At 41.5% G+C, this 23,757-nt stretch overlaps 1 protein-coding gene across 4 annotated transcripts in view; it reads right to left on the bottom strand.

Moving 5' to 3' along the window:
- Positions 1-1,785: 1,785 nt before the first annotated feature.
- The window catches only part of LHFPL2 (LHFPL tetraspan subfamily member 2), a 455,941-nt gene continuing 433,969 nt past the window's right edge, over positions 1,786-23,757 (bottom strand). For all 4 annotated transcript variants that reach the window (XM_033929476.1, XM_033929484.1, XM_033929504.1 and 1 more), the window contains 2 exons: positions 9,222-10,527; positions 1,786-3,727 (listed from right to left, as the gene is read on the bottom strand). In XM_033929476.1, coding sequence (XP_033785367.1) covers positions 10,271-10,527 — 257 coding nt within the window. In that variant the 3' untranslated portion in view covers positions 1,786-3,727; positions 9,222-10,270. The remainder of the gene's footprint in view (positions 3,728-9,221; positions 10,528-23,757) is intronic.

Below are 23,757 nucleotides of genomic sequence, written 5' to 3' on the forward strand. Positions count from 1 at the left end.
CAGTTATGTGTGTAAGCAGAAGTATTTTAATCTAGTAACTTTTATTTCTATATATTCATGTGGACTAACCCTACCTTATTTTAATAGTAAACATGAAAAAAATACTGGTGGGAAAGAATAAAAAAATAAATAGCATGAGACTGATTGCCTCTTGTTAGAGCCATCATTTGATTATGCAAAAAAAAAAAAAAAAAATTTTCCAAACAAATCACACAAATCAGGTCAACATGGTTTAATGCATTGGGTTTTAATATCTTTTCCAATGTATTCTACGCAGCTTTTTTCCACAGCTGTGCTTTTACAAACCAGCTGAAAAATGCACATCTTCAGGAAAATTCAATTTCTAACTTCATTTATCTCTAGTGCTGCAGGGTGGATGCCATTCTGTACATCCACAATCCACAGTAACCCTGGGAAGGACAATTGTGAAATCTGAGAGTGGTTACTTTAAATCAAGAAATACATAATAAAATAAACCCCCCCACATACAAAAAAGAGCATCTACAAACAGCATCATACATCAGCTAGAAAGGATGAGAGTCTGTAAACCTTGCTCTTCTAGAGTTCAGGTCTTTTGAAACCTGTCCTGGAGATTCTACAGTCTATTATGTTTTCTGGATATCCGCAATGAATATACATGAGAACATTATGTATGCAGTAGAAAATCTTTGTTGAAAATTGGTCTTATATATATTCACTGACATTTTAATTGGGTCTGGGGTCCCTGGGACAGGCTTGGAAAGCTTTGTTATAGATGGACATTGATATTCCTAGATTATGGCCCTGAAATAATTTTTACAGTAGAGATACCAAATGCCATTGCCAGCATAGGCCGTCTAGGAGAACTATGCACTCACCTCTGAGTTAGCAGAGCACTGTTAGAGGGTGACGAGTCAAAGCCACACGAGACAATCATGAGCAATTGTGCGCAGGACGTCAGTGCGCTGGATTCAAAACACTATTTTACATAACATAAGAACATAAGCAATACCTCCGCTGGGTCAGACCTGAGGTCCATCGTGCTAGCAGTCTGCTCACGCGGCGGCCCAGGACCTGTGCAGTAATCTTCTATCTATACCCCGAGGGGGTGAGTGTGTGTGTGGGGGAACCCCCCACTTTACTTAGAACTGTTAGTGCTCCCGTTGGGGGTGGGTGGGAGGAACCTCCCATTACAGAGGAAACTGTAATTTTTCCCTATAAAAGAGGGAAAAGGGCTGTTTTCTCTATAATGGGGGGGGGGGGGGATTCCCCCAACAGTAAAGTGTGGGGGGGGGGGGTTTTCCACTCCACGCCCCCTCGGACCGCTGTAAAATATTGTTTTGAATCCAGCACGCGATTGTCCGCCTGTGATTGTCTCGTGTGGTTTTGTCTATGTATCCTGTTAGAGAGATGAAGGTACCATTTACTGCAGTGAAAATGTGGAGGAAGACACATGGACCAAAACGTCCTACTATATTAGAAAAATCATTTTCTTATTTTCTGCTTTTTCCAATATAACTTCAATACATCTCCTTTCAGGTGCTGAATTTTAATATGTTGAGCCTTTGAAGAGAGTGAGAGACATCTTGACAGCAGGAAAAATAATTTCCAGAACTTGTGATAAGTAGCAGGGAAAGGCCTAGGAAAACGTATGACACCTGGGTGCCATCTTAACCTGCTAAAGGATCCAATAAGCTCTCTCAAGTAGATTTCCTGTTCCTTTTCTATTCTGATGGTGAACTCCATTGGGTGCTATTCTGGGCACTCTTCAGATTGTTTGTGGGAGGATTCCATTTATAAATTTGATATTACAACTTGTTACACAAGTAACGTGGCACATATAATTTTCTGAATTTGTAAGAATATTTTTTGCTTTTTAATCACACCTAGTACATCATTCTAAATCAGGTACATTTTTCATAAATCTAACGCCCAACAAATTGATCGCTTAGCATACAGGGATCCTATACCATTTGCATAACTCCTGGCTCCTTTTACTAAGCTGCGATAGCGTTTTTAGCGCGCGCAGAATTGCCGCGCAAGCTAAACCCACGCGTGGCTAGAACTAACGCCAACTCAGTGCTGGTGTTAGCGTATAGCGCGTGCGCTAAAACCGCTATCGCAGCTTAGTAAAAGGAGCCCTCAGTCTTTCATCTGACTGATCTTTCAAAGTATCCCATTTCTTTTATTCTAAACACATACCCTTATTATTGCACATTACACCTATTCATGTGCATGCATATTTTAAATAGGTTACAGCTGAACGACTATGGCACTTTTGGTAACAAAAGATGATCAAACCACAAGAGGTTCAGAAATTTGTCTGTACAAAAATCAAGTCAATGGATCACAACTTCAGAGTAACTTAAGAGCACACAGTTGTGACAGAATCCATGACAAAACTGTTCAAGAGTTCATACAGGAAAGTAAAAACAGAGCACGCTAAGACACTTGGACATATCTGTTTCATTTGGGGAAGTTTGCAACTTATAATTCTCCTTTTCAAAGTTCAGTAAACATGCTGTAGGAAAAATCCATAAGCTAGAAGGCAACTTTGGCAATTGTTAAAGACCACTAACCCAAAACACTGTACATAAAAAGCGTCAAAGAGTTTCTTGCATGTCTTCTCAGTCTATTGTCCATTTAATTTGCTCCTTATGTGTTCCAGTTCGGCAACAGTTTGTGCTTATTTGCTTAAATACTGTATATATATTTTTAATCAGTCTAAGGGTTATTAAAGAATGGCTGAATAGAATCCTTTGTAGGCAGAATCCATTTTTCTTTTCTTGTTGCTGCCAGTGAATAGATCCTCTGTGAACAAGCATATGGTTCAAATCCAAAATCTTTCATATGGAGACAGAATGCAAAATACAAGGAGCAGGCCATGTCCCAGTCACAAACCACTTAAGTTCAGTGCATGCAGATGGCATTTTAAGCTAGGAGGAGCCTAGCCTTAAGTTAAGCCTTAAGTTTTCAGGCCTAGCCTTAAGACCTGTGGCTGTGTAACAATATTGTATTCATTCCCGTTACTCTCTACTGAGGTTTTAAAAGTAATATCTGATGTAGTCTATACAGTCTTAGTGCAAAACCCCTGTCAATGTGAAACCACAGCCCAAGGTGGCTTTTTTTTCCTATGTTGCTAAAGCCCCGCATTCCAGCTCTAGCAAAGCTTTCATGCTGTGGACAACCTGCTACAGTTCTTTTTATATACTGCAAATTTGATAGCTTCTGTATTCCTGTTTCTTCTAGTTTTCTTACCATTTTGCTGTTAACAGTTCCTGCTTCTACAAAATAATTTGTCAGTGCACGATATACTTGAAGACTGTAATCCACTGAATAAAGAAAACCACAGGAAACAAAAATGTTCAAACAAATGGTAGATTATGTTTAGAGCAGTGGTTCTTGAACTGCAAGGCAAACCTCCCTGAGAAATGGTTGGTTGTCTGACAAAAGGAGTGGCACCGAAAGCTAAAACAGTGATCGATTTCACTTAAAAGTGGCTTTTGGAGGATGTCGGCTTCAGTATGTTGTACATTACTGATAGAAGACATTACATGGTTCTGTAAAATACTGCATATAGTATCTTGTTTCAGCACCTAAACCCTCTTATGTCTTTTAACAGGAATCAGAATAACAGTACAGACTGAGAAAAGATTCCTGAGCAGAACAGAACAGCACAGCAGGGAAAGTTTAGGTAGGAAGTCAGAGAAACTTCTAATGTAGTCCTGGGAAGCTGGTCTGGATAGGTCTAGTTTAAGGACAGAGAAAACAATTTCAATTAAATGTTTCAAGGCTAAACTTAATTAATTGCTAGCAAAATCAACACGTTGCCACAAAAAGATATTAATACCCCCTCGGTGACAGAAGCTAACCTATTTGGAGACACTACTTTGACAGAATTGTCCTAAAAAAGAAAAAGATTGTGTTTCAATAAAAAGGGCCAGTAATACAGTCCAAATTGCTCCTTCTTAGTATGAAGTTAGGATGTACAAGGCAATTTCTGCCATCATATTTCTTGCGAGAATAGTTGCAGGGTAAAACCATGACAAAAGAATCATTAGTTTTATATTTTTCCAGTGGCCTACTAATGGGAAGGGACCATGGGCCCTGGGCAACCAGCCTAAGGGGGGTGCTGGTGCAGAATATGGAAAGGTGTAAACAGAAAATCAAGGGACCTTTATTATGTGGTGTATGCTGCAGGGCTCAAATTAAGAATATAGTATACCATGGATTTTTTTCCCCCAGTATATCTTGTAGCCCTTTCAGGACCAAGGGACATATTTGTCCCATAACTTTAAAATCCTATAAATTTTGATTGGGATAGTCTACAGTTCTAAATTTGATATGTACGGATTCCATATGATACTGCCTTTATGTAAACAAACTGGTTCCGACATTCATTCATTAGCGTCGTTGCCAGATTGACGAGAAGATTCACTTGTCACACTGTCCATAAGCCAGAAGTGTGATTTTTTTTATAAAAAATAATGATATTTCACAAAAAAAAAATCAATTGTTTGGCATCTGCAAGCCCTTTTTACCATAAAAATGTCGTCAAAACCACAAAAATTGGCCTACGATCCTTATGGTCCTGAAAGGGTTAACAGAAGTAATGATATTGACATTGAAAAGGCTAACTACAATATCAAACGTGCTTGATATTATGACGACAGAGCAAACATCAATACAAGACACAGAGAAATATGATAGCAGATAAAGGCCAAATGGCCCATCCGGTCTGCCCGTCCCCAGCATCCAGCATTCCCAGTAGCACATCTTACAGAGAGGAGCACCTAGCCGCCTCATTCCTTTCTTCCTGTTGTCTGATGTCATTTCATCAGCCACTAACACATTTTAGAAGGTAGAATGTGTGCTTGTACAATATTTGCATGGGAACTGTTTTTATCTTAAATGCATTTCTGGCTCCTGCGACCCTTTTATAGGAAAGTGAGACAAACTGTTGAGATGCTTCATTTTTATCTATTTAAATGCATCAAGAATTTAACTAATCGGACTTTTCCCCTCTACATGCATTCATGCTTAAAAGGTTTGTTGAGCGGGAGCTATGGGGAGCTTGTGTTCCTGAGCTGGTTTATTAGGAAAACTGTGGGAATGCTTCTTAAACTACACCCATAAACATCTGCATACAAACTACGGGCTCTTTTTATCAAGCCGCGCCAGCGGTTTAACATTCGTAATAGTGCGCGTTAAAGCACCGGCCGCGCTAGCCGCTACCGCCTTCTCTTGAGCAGGCAGTAGTTTTTGGCCAGCGCGGGGGTTAGCGCGTGATGAAACGTCGCGGGCGTTAACCCCGCTAGCGCGGCTTGATAAAAGGAGCCCTATTAATCCTACATATCATTTTTTTTTCTGCTAATAATAATTCCAACTAAATTCTAAAAACAAATTAGATAAACCTTATTGTGTTGGACACAGATTTCATGATTGGCAAGAGATGCGTGTGTGGCTATCTACATTCATTTAAAAAACTTATGAACAAAAACGTTTCTTTATTGAGTATGTGTTCATATTGCAAGTTTTCCCGAACCTGAATTTAGAATCAAGGAGACAGCTGGTATTCAGAATCTCCACACTAAGCTTGAGAGAAAGCTGCATGTATACAAGACTCAGCATATGAAGAAGGAGTTCCAAATCTGTTAAGTACATTATTTAATTGCAAATATATTGGACACAAAGGGAAAGATTCTGTAATTGGGTGCTTAAAAAGATAGACGCCTAAAGTTAGGCACCTATTTCATGTCAATCACACCTAAGAAGACGTATGAGGAGAGACTGGAAGCCCTGAATATGTATACCCTAGAGCAGGGGTGTCCAACCTGTGACCCCGTGAAGTATTTTGTGCGGCCCTGGTTAAGGGCGATGCGGTGTTTTCCTCTGCTGCCCCCGGGTGTTTACCGACTTGCCAGCTCCCTCCTCTGTCTTGCTGCAGCGTTTGGGCAATCCCAGAAACATTTATTTCGGCCAATGCAGCCCAGGGAAGCCAAAAGGTTGGACACCCCTGCCCTAGAGGAAAAGAGGGACAGGGGAGATATGATTCAGACGTTCAAATACTTGAAGGGTATTAACGTAGAACAAAATCTTTTCCAGAGAAAGGAAAATGGTAAAACCAGAGGACATAATTTGAGGTTGAGGGGTGGTAGATTCAGGGGCAATGTTAGGAAATTCTACTTTATGGAGAGGGTGGTGGATGCCTGGAATGCGCTCCCGAGAGAGGTGGTGGAGAGGAAACCGGTGACTGAGTTCAAAGAATACAAAGGCCAAAGAGAATGTCACCAAGTGGTTAGGAGAGCGAAAAGAGAATACGAAGAGAGACTGGCCAGGGAGGCAAAAAACTTCAAATCATTCTTCAGATATGTTAAGGGGAAGAAACCGGCGTGGGAGGAAGTAGGACCGTTGGATGATGGAGATAAAAAGGGAGTGATAAAGAAGCAAAAAGAGGTAGCTGACAGGTTAAACAAATTCTTCTCGTCAGTCTTCACAAGCGAGGACACATCCAATGTACCGGAACCCGACGTGATCTTCCATGGTGATCAAGAAGAAAAACTGTCGGCAATAGAGGTGAGCCATGAGGATGTCCTCCAACAGATAGATAGATTGAAAAGCGACAAATCACCAGGCCCAGACGGAATCCACTCTAGGGTACTAAAAGAACTAAGAAATGAGATAGCGGAAATACTCCAACGAGTTTGCAACCTATCATTGAAAACTGGAGAGATACCAGAGGACTGGAAGATAGCAAATGTTACACCTATCTTTAAAAAGGGGTCAAGAGGAGACCCGGGAAACTATAGGCCGGTAAGTTTGACATCGGTTCCAGGCAAGATGGTAGAAGCACTGATAAAGGACAGCATCTGTGAGCACATCGAAAAAAATGGGCTGATGAAAGCGAGCCAACATGGCTTCTGCAAGGGAAGATCGTGCCAAACAAACTTACTGCACTTCTTCGAGGGGGTAAACAGCCATTTGGACAAAGGGGAACCTGTAGACATCATCTACCTTGACTTCCAAAAGGCCTTTGACAAGGTACCCCATGAGCGGTTACTTAGGAAGCTGTGGAACCACGGGGTGGAAGGGGACGTACACAGATGGGTCAAACACTGGTTGGCAGGCAGGAGACAGAGGGTTGGAGTGAAAGGTCACTACTCGGGCTGGAGAAAAGTCACGAGTGGAGTTCCGCAGGGGTCTGTACTTGGACCGCTGCTGTTCAATGTATTTATTAATGACCTGGAAACGGGGACGAAATGTGAAGTTATAAAATTTGCGGATGACACTAAACTCTGTAGAAGGGTCAGAAGTACGGAAGAGTGTGAGGCCCTACAAAGAGACCTAAGCAAACTGGAGGAGTGGGCAAATAAATGGCAGATGAAATTCAATGTAGGGAAATGCAAGGTCATGCATATAGGGAGAAAGAACCCGATGTTCAGCTACCAAATGGGGGGATTAGTATTAGAGGGAAGTAACCTTGAAAGAGATTTGGGTGTACTGGTGGATACAACAATGAAGTCAACGGCGCAATGCGCAGCAGCCGCGAAGAAGGCGAACAGAATGTTGGGTATTATTAAAAATGGTATTACGACCAGAACGAAAGAAGTCATCCTGCCGTTGTATCGGGCAATGGTGCGCCCGCACCTGGAGTACTGTGTTCAGTATTGGTCACCGCATCTTAAGAAGGATATGGCAATACTTGAGAGGGTCCAGAGGAGAGCGACACGAATGATTAAGGGCATGGAAAACCTTTCATACACTGAAAGATTGGAGAAGCTGGAGCTCTTCTCCCTGGAAAAGCGGAGACTCAGAGGAGACATGATAGAGACCTACAAGATCATGAAGGGCATAGAGAAAGTGGAGAGAGACAGATTCTTCAAACTTTCAAAACATAAAAGAACAAGAGGGCATTCGGAAAAATTAGAAGGGGATAGATTCAAAACAAATGCTAGGAAGTTTTTCTTTACTCAGCGGGTGGTGGACACCTGGAATGCGCTTCCAGAGGATGTAATAGGGCAGAGTACGGTACTGGGGTTTAAGAAAGGATTGGACAATTTCCTGTTGGAAAAGGGGATAGAGGGGTATAGATAGAGGATTATTACGCAGGTTCTGGACCTGTTGGGCCGCCGCGTGAGCGGACTGCTGGGCACGATGGACCTCAGGTCTGACCCGGCAGAGGCATTGCTTATGTGCTTATGTGCTTATCTAGACTCAGAAAATAATATTAAATATTGAACTAAGGCCAGTACTGGGCAGACTTGCACAGTCTGTGTCTGTATATGGCTGTTTGGGGGAGGATGGACTGGAGAGGACTTCAATGGCTGGAGTAGGTTTTGATGGAGATTTCGGCAGTTGGAACCTAAGCACAGTACCAGGTAGAGCTTGCATAGAAAGAGCTAAGAAGAAAAAATTTAAATTGAATCAGGTTGGGCAGACTGGATGGACCATTCGGGTCTTTGTCTGCTGTCATTTACTATGTTACTATGTAAGCGCCCATTACAGAATCGTGCCTAGCTAAAACTTATATTATAGGAATCTACTTTAGAGAATTGCATCTAAGTCCTTCACCCCTAAACACACCTACTTTGGAGTTAGGCGCCTAACTTATGCTCCTATTTGGCACCTATCTTTAGGTGCCTTTTATAGAATTTCCCTCAAACTTCTTTCTAGATAGCCATATGCTGAGCTGTGTGAGATTTGCTCTTGAAAATAAAACTGTTCTTCATATTAGCAGGTTTTGAACTAAGCTCTTCATATGCAAATCTATTTGCGTGCATTCACTGTGGAGATTCTAAAAACCCAACTGGCTTGTGGGATTTCCAGAACAGGTTTGGGAAGTTCCACATTACATAAGAACAGCCTTACTGGGTCAGATCAAAGGTCCATCAAGCCCAGTAGCCTGTTCTCACGGTGGCCAATCCAGTTCACTAGTACCTGGCCAAAACCCAAGGTGTAGCAATATTCCATGCTACCGATCTAGGGCAAGCAGTGGCTATCCCCATGTCTTTCTCAATAACAGACTATGTGCTATTCCTCCAGGAAATTGTCCAAACCCTTCTTAAAACCAGCTATGCTATCCGCTCTTACCACAACCTCTGGCAATGTGTCCCAGAGCTTAGCTATTATCTGAGTGAAAAAATATTTCCTCCTATTGGTTCCAAAAGTATTTCCTGGAACTTCATCAAGTGTCCCCTAGTCTTTGTAATTTTTGACGGAGTGAAAAATCGATCCACTTGTACCTGTTCTACTCCACTCAGGATTTTGTAGACTTCAATCATATCTCCCCTCAGCCGTCTCTCTTCCAAGCTGAAGAGCCTTAATCTTTTTAGTCTTTCTTCATACGAGAGGAGTTCCACCCCTTTATCATCTTGGTCGCTCACATTACTGTATTAAGGAATAGTAATTGGAAGTCCACAGGGCTATAATGCCCTGGTATAAAGAATAAAAATGAGGCTGATTGTAGTAAAGCAGTGAAGCACATCACATGCTCTGAGTGTGCTGTTGACCTAGTGCCAGTACTCTCAGCTGCATTGGAACTGGGACAGCGTTCTCCCTTAGTCCTGAGGATTCACAGCAGAATTTCCACTAGTGGTACATACTGTATCTCATACTTAATTTAATGTGCTTAAAAACATCTTTAATAAAATAATCCACAGTTAAGTTGCCAGTCTTCCATCTTCACCAAAGTGATCTATTAATTCTTAGATCAGCTGATGTCTATAAGTATGTGCATCACTGTTTATCTCCAGTTCATGCATGTTACTGGCAATGATGTAATGGCCATGTTTTCCCTTTTGTAATTACAACATATATTCTCTACATTCATTTTGTGCTGTAATAAAACGTGTACTCAATGACAAGACAGTGGATTTGTACAGGTAACAATGATTTCTAGCTTAGAAAGGATACTTTTGAGAAAAAGCCCAATTTTGTGCTATACACCCAAAAGAAATAGGCTGCTCTTATTTTCTAAAAATCCTTCAAAGTGATAGTGAGGGTTGGGAGATGAATTTAGGAAATCTACTAAACAAAGTTTATACACTATTTACAGTTTTATTTTGCTTATTGTTCATGACTATTCTGTCAAGCTATCAAGTTTGAAATGTCTTTAACCCTTCCATTTGGTCAGGCACCTTCTTTGCTTTTGGGTTCTTCTGGAGTCAGACTAATTCCAGGCTTTGATCCACATGCTTAGTCATATAAGCAAAAGAGAGTGAGGCAGATAAACAAAGCTGACGCCTCTATCAAGTCAATGACGACAAAATAAGTCAACAGTTTTCCTGTCCGATTAAAGCAGACAGATCAGACTTTTGCCCTCTTCTATCTCTTCCTGCACCTTGTCACTGGACGTCGCAATTTCTGCTTGGGCCGAGAGGACTGCACAGATGAATGTCAGCATGGTGCCTCCAATGGCTGTGTAGAAAGCCCAGCCCAGTGAGCAGTCTCCCAGTTTATAGGCGGATGCATAGTTTCCACAGTAAAACATTGCTTTGGAAGAACCCCAACCTGCAGGGTACAGCATCAAGCCAAGGATCAGGAAGAGGCCTGGGGAAGAAAATAAATACAATCAAATAAATAATTTGTAATCCTACATGTTTCCCCCACTAATTCTTCAGTAGGGTTTTTCTCTTCAGCATATTTCATCAGACACATGCAAATTTCCTCTCAAGTCAAATTAATTTCTTAAGGGGTAATTTTAGAAAGCCTTTTTTTCAAGTAAATGCTGTTGTACCCAAATGTGTGAATAAGTATACAATATGAGAAGAAGGTACATATTTGTACATAACTCAAGTGTATGTGTTTTTGGGGGAGGTATTTGGGCAGAGCACAGGTGGAGTTGCAAAGCAGTGAATGACACGATGACAAAATCCCCATATGTCATTCTTTAAGGAGAGAGGGAAGAATCAGAGTATGAATGGGCACAGCCACTGACCCTCAAGCCTTGCATTGAAGAAGGCTGGTGTAGAAAGGCTGAGGTTGAGATAGACACTAAAGAATGACAATCTCTGGTATCCAGAGCAGAAATTGTGATGTCATAATGCCTTATTCCACCAATGCCTAAAAGCTAACCTCATCAGTGATGCCACAATGGGTTCATTATCCTATACTTGGCTCAGATAAGAATCAAATTATGAATGAGCCTTGCATTGAAGAATGCTGGTGTGAAAGGACTGAGGTTGAGATAGACACTAAAGAATGACACGGGATTGTTTCCCACGGGGACGGGAACGGTGATGAATTTTGTCACCGTGTCATTCTGTATTGCAAAATACCCATACATGTTATAAAAAAACCACACACCTACACATATACTTAAGCTGTTTATTACTTGTGAGCTGATGTCAATATATGCAGCTGCACTTTAGCCCTGAGTACTGTGGGGTCTCGTTGAGCCATTTTACAAAGGCACCCATGTGTCTTTATAAAATAGGTTTTCTGTACCTGCTTATTTGGCCTCCCGACTTAGGCATCCTGATATAACAGTACTTTCTCCAATTCCACATATATAGAGTTTTCTCCATTTCCCCAAACTTCCAAAAGACATCAAGTCCGTTTCTGGCTGCCTTGCAAGTGTAACTTTCATCAGACATTCAACAGTACTTAACTAGAACAAAGTTTGCCACTGGTTAAAGCTACATATTTGGATAACAGTCTCACTGATCTCCAAAGCAACTAGTCCAAGGGGATCATTAACCTTTTTTAGTTCCTGCACCCCTTTAACTGATCAATGAAATCCTCATTCCCCCCCTTCCTAAACCATGTGTCCACTAGTAACTACTGACAGCTCTGTATGTTGTTACTGTTAACTGCTAACTGCTTCCAAAATTACAGTAGTACACTTAAGAACTGCCTTCACTGTCTAGAACAGGGCTGCCCAAGTCCGGTCCTCGAGATCTACTGGCAGGCCAGGTTTTAAGGATATCCACAATGAATATGCATGAGAGAGAGATTTGCCTGCACTGCCTTCTTGGTATGCAAATCTCTCTCATGCATGTTCATTGTGGATATCCTGAAAACCTGGCCTGCCAGTAGATCTCGAGGACCGGACTTGGGCAGCCCTGGTCTAGAAAGTTTCAATAAATTGCCTCAGATTTCAAGAATCTTCTCTGCACACTTTTTCACCTCTTTGAATGCAGGTGCTACTGATTAAGAACTCCTGAACTAGACCTATACGTCAGACCGCTCCCATGGATTGCTATTTTGTGACAACTAAATTTTGTCCGGATAAATCTCTTCAAAATTTACCTTAAAAATTCTAGCAAATATAATGACAGGAAGGACATACAGGCATATTCATTCCAGGTTCTTACGTACTCCCAGCCTCATCCGTCTACTTTAACAGCAAAACTTGCTCCTGGTATACTACATTCAGATAATAGCGTCCTTTGCTCACTTAGCATTGGGGGTGTCAAAGTCCCTCTTCGAGGGCCGCAATCCAGTCAGGTTTTCAGGATTTCCCCAATGAATATGCATGAGATCTATTTGCGTTAACTGCTTTCATTGTATGCTAATAGATCTCATGCATATTCATTGGGGAAATCCTGAAAACCCGACTGGATTGCGGCCCTCAAGGACCGGACAGAAGCATCACTCTAAGTAGCTAGCCACACATTTAAATTAAGCCAATTGATTATAACATTTTGATGATTGTTCACCAAGCAATCTATGGGGTAACACCATGGTGTTTAAGGCAGTCATTGAAACAATACACACCTTCTCGAACATTAAGGTCAGAGTCTGCCATGAAGTTATCAATAGAAGTGCTTGGTGAAACTCAGCACAAAAAGATGCAAACAACAGCCATTTGTGTGGTGGGTCCTCTGAAATGGAATACTTTACAGCAGGGGTGTCAAAGTCCCTCCTTGAGGGCCGCAATCCAGTCGGGTTTTCAGGATTTTCCCAATGAATATGCATGAGATCTATTAGCATACAATGAAAGCAGTGCATGCAAATAGATCTCATGCATATTCATTAGGGAAATCCTGAAAACCCAACTGGAATGCAGCCCTCGAGGAGGGACTTTGACACCCCTGCTTTACAGAGATATTTGAGACTATGTATAGACAAGATGTCCTTTAGGAAGCAACTAAAAACGATTCTGTAATGGGCGCCTAAGTGTGATTGACATGAAATAAGTGCCTAACTTTAGGCGTCTATCTTTTTAGGCACCCAATTACAGAATGTGTCCCTTATTGTTTATTGTAAGCTTCTATATTGCTGCAAATGACTGGGGAGTCAATTCAGAGCGGTTTACATGAGCTTCTGTAATGCTGTTCCAATATGTGAGCATCTGTAATGGTGTTGTAATACAGAGTTAGGGAGTTTCTGTGATGGATTTCTACAGATGAACTTTATTTTCTATCTTTCTTGGAGTGAAAAGCTAGAACATACGTCTTCTATGAACCGTCCACACCAGGGCTGCCCAAGTCCAGTCCTCGAGATCTACTGGCAGGCCAGGTTCTCAGGATATCCCCAATGAACATGCATGAGAGAGATTTGCATACCAAGAAGGCAGTGCAGGCAAATCTCTCTCATGCATATTCTTTGGGGATATCCTGAAAACCTGGCCTGCCAGTAGATCTCGAGGACTGGACTTGGGCAGCCCTGGTCCACACAACGATTCAACAAAGAACTATCACCAGTGACTTAAGTTTTTTTTAACTATATTTCTAAACATCAAGAAACTAAGATTTAATTTGCTCCTTCCTAACAGATCTTTTTTCATATCTTATGCTTATGTAATAGCCCAGGGGTAGGTAATTCCGGTCCTCAAGAGCCAGAGCCAGGTCAGGTTTTCAGGATATTCACAATGAATATGTATGAGATGGATTTGCATGCACTGCCTCCTTGAGATGCAAATCTATCTCCTGCATATTTATTGTGGATATCCTGAAAACCTGACCTGGCTCCGGCTCCCGAGGACTGGAATTGCCTACCCGTGTAATAGCCTGATATTAAATAAAATGAACAATGAAACACTGAGGAGAAAGGGGATAAAACAGAAAGGATGAGGGCAGCAAAGATGGAAAAAAGGTTAAAGAAAGACAGATTTAGTTAGCAACAATTCCACGTAGAAATGAAAAAACACAAGCATATAGAAAAAGAGTGAGCAGGAATGACCAAAGCAGCTCCAGAGGGTATTTGCCTCTGTTTACTCTACTTGCCTGTACAATCTGATCTAATCTAATCTGGGTTTTATGAGTTGCACGAAGCCTAAGAAGATTCAAGGCGACTTACAGAGCAATTTTCAAGGAAATACTGATTAGTGTAGTGCAAAGAATGCTACAGGAAGTACATTACAAAACCACTTGAAGTAGGTAGTAGAGAATGACACGGGGACAAATTTTACCCCGTCCCCGCAGGAGCTCAATTTCTCCGTCCCAATCCCATGAATTTTTTTTGCTGTCTTTGTCCCTGCCCCATTCCTGTAAGCTCTGTCTTAACCGCACAAGCCTCGAACGCTTATGATTTTAAAGTGTTTGAGGCTTGTGCAGAGGAGGATGGAGCTTGCAGGAATGGGACAGAGTTCATGGGGATGGGATGAGGATAGAGAGATCCCCCAGGGACGGGGAAGATTTGTCCCTGTGTCATTGTCTAGGCCAGTGTTCTTCAACCTTTTTACACCCGTGGACCGGCAGAAATAAAAGAATTATTTTGTGGACCGGCAAACTACTAGGACTAAAATTTAAAAACCCCGTTTACGCCCCATCTCCGCGAGCTCGGTCCCCGCAAACCATCTGATTCCATCTGCACAAGCCGCAATTATGATTTTATATTGAACATATTTTATTAAAGTATAAAAAGAAACAATATTCTGAACAATTGTGATTTTATAAATACAAATATACAGAGCACGGACCAACAAAATCCTTGTCTCCGCTCCCCTTCACATATATCCCCTCTACTATCAAGAAAACTGAACAAGCCAAGTTATTATAGAATGCTACATAGAAATATCATGCTAACAGAATACTGCAGTCCCCAGTTATGTCTCTAGCAGGATATATAATTCAAATCTGATATATTCTAATGACAAAATAGAAATAAAATTATTTTTTTCTACCTTTTGTTGTCTCTGGTTTCTGCTTTCATCTTCTTTTCACTCTTTTCCTTCCAGCATCTGCCCGTTCCATCCAATGTCTGCCCTCTCCCCCTTCCATATGTATCTGACTTCTTTCTATGCCCCTCTTCCTTGTCCATCTTCCTCTCTCCTTTTTACATCATTCATTCCAGCTTCACTGCCTTCTTCATTTTTATCTCTCCTACACCAGATCTAGCATCTTTATCCCTCTCTCATTTCTCTGCTGACCCCCTTTCCAGCATCAATGTCTCTCTACTTTCTCATTCCTCTCTCTCCCCTTTCTCTCATCTGATCCCTCCATTCCACCCTGACCCCCTTCCCCTCCTGTAATCTCCCTGCCAGCTGTTTCCTTCCTTTTTTCTTTCTCCCTACCCTCCTTCCTTTTTTTCCTTCTCCCTTCCCTCCTCCCTCTATCCAACATTAACTCTCTTCCCATCCCTTTCCCTCCTCCCTCCCAGCAGCATCTCTCCTTCTTCTCCCTTCCCTCCTCCCTCTATCCAACAGTAACTCTCTTCCCATCTCTTTCACTCCTCCCCTCCCAGCAGCATCTCTCCTTCTTCTCCCTTCCCTCCTCCCTCTATCCAACATTAACTCTCTTCCCATACCTTTCCCTCCTCCCCTCCCAGCAGCATCTCTCCTTCTAACTCCCTTCAAGTCCAGTAACAGCTCTCCCTTTTCCAGACCTTCCCAGCCTCCTACAGTGGCTTCCTCCCCTTCCAGCAGCTCTCGGTACTTGCCTGCAGGAAGTTGCCGGTAAATCACTTCCCTGGCAAATTGGAGAGCTGGTGGGAGGGGAGACAGCCACTGTGAAGGCTCTCCAGGATCTTGTTCGCAGACGCTGACCATCTCCCTCCACCTGCACCTGAATCTGCAGCTCTCTCCGGTCTAATCGCAACTTCCCCGCGGCCCTCTTCAGCAACTCGGCAGGGGTGGCGATCAAGACACGCTGCCGACGTCGGGACCTTAACTCTCTGAGTCCCGCCTATTTTGTTTCAACTTCCTGTTTCCGAACAGGCGAGACTCAGAGAGGGAAGGCCCCGACGTTGGCAGCCTATCTTGATCGCCTGAGGCTGGGAGGAACATTAGTCGGGAGGAACCGCAGTCGGCAGGAAATTTAACTGCCGTCTTGATCTCGCCGGCCCTGCGCGGACCGGCAGAAATTTTCTGCGGACCGTCACCGGTCCGCGGACCGGCGGTTGAAGAACTGTGGTCTAGGCAGCGATACCAGAAATTCAATGCTGGTGCTGTATTCAGCCACCAGCACTAAATTTCCAGTCTATTTTTGACTGGCTGAAACACAGCCAGCTATGCCAATATTCAGCAGCTAGCTGACCAAGTCTCAACGCGCTGGAATCATGCCTACATAGGTGCTTTAGGCTGCTGAATGCCACTATGGGCGTGGCTAATACTGGGCGTGGTGATAGGCAGCCTAAAGTGCCTACATCGGCACGATTCATGACAAAGATCGGCACCGGAAACGTAGGCCTGGGGAACCCTGACCTACATTTCTGGCGCCTATCTTTCACAGAGGCGCAATTCTCTATAGGGTGCTGTCACATGATTGACATGCAATCAGCAGCCACTTTTTAGGCAGCCGCCGATATTGGCACCCTATAGTTGAATCTGGGCCTCAGTGATTACTTTATAGTGCACACCAAATATACTACCTGCAGAAACTAGGGAATTAAACAAAGCATTATTTAAAAAACATATGGTCTTACCAGTAAAGTTAATTGGTATTGATATATGAACGTTATAAGAGGGATATGGTTGGCATTCCCCTATCTCTTAATCAATCTATCTATCTATGGTGGATAATAACTGATTGGAGGAAAGGAGAGAGAGAAAAGAAAGGAAAGGGAAGACAGAAATAACGAGAATATCTGTTTAAACTTGCAATTCAGTTTTCATCATTAAAATATTACCCAATTTTACCTCTGCTCATAGCCTGGGGGTGGGCAATCTTGGTCCTTGAGGGCTGCAACCCAATTGGGTTTTTGTGATTTCCCCAATGACTAAGCACTAAAGCCCAAGCTTGGTTTTTTTTCCAGTTAATTAAATAGCTGCCTATTGGATAATTCAAATTCTTAAAACCAGCTATTAAATATTTAATACAAACAAGTATTATCTGAATCAATTCAATTTTAATCTTATCTCCCACAGTTCATTTCATTACAGTACTTTTACAACTTACCAATGCTTAATTTATTAATAAATATCAGAATAATTTAGTCAGTGAACCCAATCCCCATCACTCACACTCACACTCACTTCCCAACTTTCACACACATACTACAGTCATTGTGATTACTTCTATCCAAAACTGGATCTTGGTTAGCTCATGATTTCATTAGTCCATGATCATCTAGTCAGAGAGGCTTCAAACTCTTTCTTAAACACAATCGGCCGGCCTCTCTGTCCTCATGATGGTCCTGAGAGGCCTGCCGATTGTGTTAAACTGTGATTTTCATGTGCTAGACTGTTGTGCAACTCTCAGTTTGAAGCCTCTCTGACTAAATGATTATGGACTAATGAACTCTTGAACTAACCAAGATCCAATTTTAGATAAAAGTAATCACAATGACTGTAGTATGTGTGTGAAAGTTGGGAAGTGAGTGTGAGTGTGAGTGATGGGGATTGGGTTCACTGACTAAATTATTCTGATATTTATTAATAAATTAAGTATTGGTAAGTTGTAAAAGTACTGTAATGAAATGAACTGTGGGAGATAAGATTAAAATTGAATTGATTCAGATAATACTTGTTTGTATTAAATATTTAATAGCTGGTTTTAAGAATTTGAGTTATCCAATGAATATGCATGAGATCTTTTTGCAGTCACTGTCTCCATTGTATGCAAATAGATTTCATGCATATTTATTAAGTAAATCCTGAAAATCTGACTGGGTTATGGCCCTCGAGGACCAGGGTTGCCCATCCCTGCTCTAGTCGCTGTATCAGTGCAAAGGCAGTAAATCAAGCTTAAGCCTTCGTCTTTAATAACCTAAAACATTTAAATTATCTGAAGGAGCCCTTTAACTAGCTCCAAAGTTAAAAGTGGAAAGATATGGCAGCAGCATGCTGTAATATTTCAAGCTGATATAATATCCCATGAGCTATTATTCAGTAACTACAAAGTAGTAAGTTAAATTAAAATGCAATGCTACCTCAGGTATACAACAGAATAGCACAGCCCGAAGCAGCCTTCAAAGTAATGAACACCAAATACTCTGGATTTAAAGAAACAGATTAGAGAATGACACGGGGCCAAATTTTTCCCTGTCCTCTCGAGTTCTTTTCCTGTTCCTGCTCCATTCCTGCAAGCTCCATCCTCATCTGCACAAGCCTCAAACACTTTAAAATCATAACTGTTCGAGGCTTGTGTGGTTAAGGCAGAGCTTCCAGGAACGGGGAAGGGACAGTGACAGTGACAAAGGAATCAAATATTTAGAACATCAACATAGAAATTATAAGAGTTCTTTTAATCTTACATTTCTTTCTTTTCTATCAAAACATCTTTTTTTTTTTTTCTTTCTCTCTTTCTTTCCTTCATTACTTTTCTCACCTACCCTACCCTTATGTATAAACCTTAATTGTTAAAAAATTTTTTTTTTTTTTTTTTGTAAATTGTAATTCCATTTTTTTTTACCCACTTGTTTCAGTTTGTATTAATAATACATAATGATTAGTTTGTATAATTTTGTCTTATTTGTATTTGTCACCCTAGTTTTTTTTATTGTACATTTCAATTATGTAATACGCATTGAAATATTTGATATTGCGTAAAATCAAAATTTAATAAACTTGAACAAAACTCACAGGGACGGGACAAGGAAATTGAGTTCCTGCGGGGATGGGGAAAAATCTGTCCCCTTATCATCCTCTAAAACAGATGAACTTATCCATGTTCAAGAAACAGTTTTGCCAGTATTTACTGTGTGAGGCTTTTGCTTAGATCTGACTGCTGTTTGACCTTGCTGGACTATTGCAAAGAAGTATGTTGGAGCATTTGTTTAACTATATATTAGAAATGTTTTTGTGTTGGTATGGTATATTTGTTTGTGTATGTGTGATTGTCCTCCGTTCTGGACAAGGATGGGCTACAAATTATAAACTATAATAATTTGTTCTAGGTATTCTGGTTGCATTCTTAGGGCTGGATTTTGTAAACAGCGCCTAAATCAGCAAGCCCCTTGAAAAAAGGCGCCATCCATGTACCAATTACACTTAGGCAGTCAACACTTGACTGATTAAATGCTGCTATTCAACACTAGCCACTGAAATAGGACTGCATAAAAATCCGTCCTATCTTTCTGTGATGATCCATAGATGGTTAAGTGATGAATATCGCACTTAACTGCCTATGGTGTAGCTGGCTCCACAAACCTAGAAATTCAACGTCAAAGCCCAGACATAGCCTAGAATTGAATTTCCAGACATAATGCTGTTGGCTGACTATCGACCCCACTATTTTTTTTAGAAATGTGTATTTTTGCAGGTTATAGGGCTCCTTTTACTAAAGTGCATTAGGGCCTTAACATGCGGAATAGCGTGTGCTAAATTGCCGCGCGCACTAGACCTTAACGCCAGCATTGAGCTGGCATTATTCTAGAAGCGTACCGCGCGGAGTAGCGCACGGTAATTTCATGCGTGTGCTAAAAACGCTAGAGCACCTTAGTAAAAGGAGCCCATAATGTTATGGTATATAGTACATAGTAGGACCAATTTACCAAAGTGTTGTACCTTATTTGTGATGAATCCCCACTGGAAATAATGGCAGCCGTGGAAAATAATGAATGGTCGCGAACAGCCCACAGCTTGTTCTCCAGGCTCCTTTCATTTCTACACAGGTGGAATTGGAGTTGGCTATGTGGAACAAAGCTTTTTTTTCTCATTCTCTACCTTGAATGATTCAGGAGCATTCTTGCTGGAACATTACAAAGTTATTTATTATTCCTGAATAGCATCGTTACTGCAGCATCAGAGTGCATGATAAAATCGATAAAGTGAAGGGTGTGCCTTTTACACTGACAAAATGATGCGTTGTCTACTTTTATTCTGGCATACTAAGAATTATGTACAATTTATAAAATTCAGAATGACAACTGGCACCTAATTGCTTGATTTATATCCAGGATAAACAGAGGCAGTCACACGTGAACGAAAAGTAATTGTAGACTAGTCTGGGGCTAGATCATAAGTCAAGAAAATTACCCCAATGCTGAACAATGCAAATTTTCATTAAACATGAATTTACTATACCAACCTCCAAACCTCAGTTTGGCCTATGGTATATTTTACCTTTTCTGAAAGGGCAATATGTTTACTTTGATCACCACTCCTCTCTAAGCTTAATAGTTCTTTTTTGTATTATCCCTGAACCAAATAGTGATTGGTGTGCTTTGCTTGATAACAGCATAATGTATCTCTAGACACACAAACTGAAATCCCCAAACTTGGGAGACTTGTTTGCATAGTACAGTGTCTCGCAAACTTTCCGAAACCGCAGCACCCTAAACTGGGGGCTGCAACTCAAGGGCATCTAGAAATACGCAGACGTCGATCTGATGACATCACGTGCATGTGCAAAGGTCCTTCAGACGGGGCCCTGAGACACCAGTGGAGGTGAAGGGGGGGAGGTGCTGGAAGAGAAGAGGCACTGGCTGACTGCCTAAAGCAGGGCTGCCCAAGTCCGGTCCTCGAGATCTACTGGCAGGCCAGGTTTTCAGGATATCCACAATGAATACGCATGGGAGAGATTTGCATACCAAGAAGGCAGTGCAGGCAAATCTCTCTCATGCATGTTCATTGTGGATATCCTGAAAACCTGGCCTGCCAGTAGATCTCAAGGACCGGACTTAGGCAGCCCTGGCCTACAGGACGTGCCTCTCCTCCTCCCCGGCATCTTGCGCCTTGGCTCACACAGTTTGTGATACACTTCCATAGTAGATGAAAAGCCATCAGTGTGATAACAAGAACAGTTCATTGTTTTCTCAAACTGATTCTAATTATTTTTAGAGATGGAACGTTAAGGGTACATTGTGATGAGGATCTTAAAATTCTAGGAGAGTCAAGTGGAATAAGTAGTCTGTCAATAAGTGCTGGTTTGTTAGTCTGCCGGGTCTTGAAGGTGTGGAGAGCGATTTTATAGATGCCAGAGTAACCAAAATCACTGAACAGCTTTTTGAAAATGCTTCCATAGCTTTTCAGTGATTTTGGTTACTCTGGCATGTTAGTTGGACCGAGTGACCCCTGATGCAGGTGTTCCTCACACGCCAAAACACAGTGCTGTGTTGGGTCCACAGCTTCTGCTTGTGTCCTTTTCTGAAATAAACAAGTTGGTCTTACATCAGTGATCTTCAGTGGAGTGTTCATTGTCCATTCCCACTTCCTTTTGTGATGCATAATTAGATTGTAAGCTCTTTTGAGCAGGGACCATCTCTTGTGCGTTTAATGTAAAGTACTGTGTGCATCTGGTAGTGCTATAGAAATAATAGATAGTAGTAATAAGCAGTTTCACACTGGAGTTTCAGTTTGAAGTTCCTTTGTAGGAGTATGGAAACCTTAAGGTCAGTTAGAGTGTCCTGAAAAGCTGAAATAGTTTTCCTTCTGGAATTTGAATGTTGCTATTTCTAATATCAGATTTGTGTCCATTTATTCTTTTTCTTAAGGACTAACCAGTCTGTTCTCTGTAAACAGTGCTGAAATATGATGACATATTACATTGGAGAAAGAGCCAATAAATGAGCTGCGGATACTGTAGTTGATATTGTTGGGTCCTGTGATAAGAGTTATTTGGTTGAATGTGACATCTGAGTTTCCAACATGGTCTAATCGCCAAGTTGATGCCATTTTTGAACAGTCTGTGGTTGCGGCAAAGTATCTGTTTGAGGTTAGGGGATTGTCGGTATGCCAAGATAGGAGTGCCACCCAAGGCCTGTAAGAGGGTGGCATCATTGTCCAGGGTAGGTTATAAATCCATGATTTCAGCTGGTAAAATAAACTTCTTGATTTGTAAGCCACCTTGAACCTAGCTGGGAATACAGCGATCCGGAAATTGAAGGACTAGATTAAAAGCAGAAAAAAAACAGCTGGACTTCTAGATGATCGAGGGGTAAAAGAGGCACTTAGAGAAGACAAGCCCATAGCGAAGAGATTAAATGAATTCTTTGCTTTGGTCTTCACTGAGGAAGACATGGAGGAAATACCAGTACCAAAAATAGTGTTTAATGCTGATGGGTCAGAGAAACTGAAACAAATCTCTGTAAACCTAGAACGAACAATGAAAGCAGATGAGGACCATATGGCCAATCTAGTCTGCCTATCTATGCCATCTACTATTCCTACCTCTCCCCTAGAGATCCAATGTATTATTCTTATCCCAAGCTTTTCATCTCTACAATTTCCACAGCAAGGCCATTCTACACATTCAATACCCTTTCTGTAAAAAAATATTTTCTGAGGTTACTTTTTAGTCTATTCCCTTTCACCTCATTCCAAAGAACCTTTCAATTGAGACTTGCCTCATGTGCATTTATGCCACGTTTATCACTACCCTCTGTCGTATTCCACTCAATCAGCTACAGGACAAAACCTCCACCCCACACATGAATCTATTTGTCTGGGGCCCATATTGAGGGCACTCAGTTTATTTATTAGATGCCTGTGTGGACACTGTGAAAGGCTTTGCTAAAATTTAAATAACACCACATCTAGTGCTCTCTGGCCATTCAACCATAGTAATTAATCAGATTTTTCTGACAAGACCTGCCTCTAGTGAAGCCATGTTTTCTCTTGTCCAGTAATCCACTGGATTCCAGAAACTCCACTATTCTCTGTTGTAAAAGTGTTTTCATTAATTTATTTACCACATGCATCGCCCTACTACTCTGTGATCATAACATTCCGGAAAGCAAAAGGAAACTATAACTCACCAATTCCAGTTATAGTAACAAGCAACAGAAACCACCACCCAGCAGGGAGTAACCATATAAACGTGCTTGACTGCTCCACCTGCATGCACCACAGCATCCCCCAGACCTGAGGGAGAAGACCCACAAATGCCTCCCGAAACCATCCTAGGATCAAACCCACTCCCCAAGCAGACACCCTCATCTACCCAAAAATATCACACTAAAACTGAATTTACATCAATAAAATGTGCATACATGAACATCAGATTCCTAGGCCCAAAAACTGAGATCATAAAGGACTGGATAGAAACAGAAAAACTAGGATGCCTCTTCCTCACAGAAACATGGCTAACCTCACACACCAACCCTAGAATAATGGAAGTTTGCCCACAAAGCTACAAAATACAAGTAGTTTGTAGAGACAAAAAACGAGGAGGAGGACTAGCCATCCTGGCCAAAAATACTCTAAATATAGTGCTACAGGACAAAACCTCCACCCCACACATGAATCTACTTGTCTGTCAATTATTGGGGCCCACACTCAAAGGAACCCTAACCTGCCTACTTTGTTACATAACACCAGGGAAATGGAACATAGCAAAATCGGAATTCGAAGAATTTATACTCAGAAACTCCCTCACATCAACATACAACCTAATCCTAGGCGATCTTAACTTACACCTGGAAGACGAATCTTCCAACCAAACAGAAAACCTCCTCTCATTCCTCAAAACCCTATCCTACAGAATCCTAGACCCACAAACCACACACGAGAAGGGC

The sequence above is a fragment of the Geotrypetes seraphini genome, chromosome 1 (assembly GCF_902459505.1).
Source record: "Geotrypetes seraphini chromosome 1, aGeoSer1.1, whole genome shotgun sequence".
In the NCBI taxonomy this organism is placed as follows: Eukaryota; Metazoa; Chordata; class Amphibia; order Gymnophiona; family Dermophiidae; genus Geotrypetes; species Geotrypetes seraphini.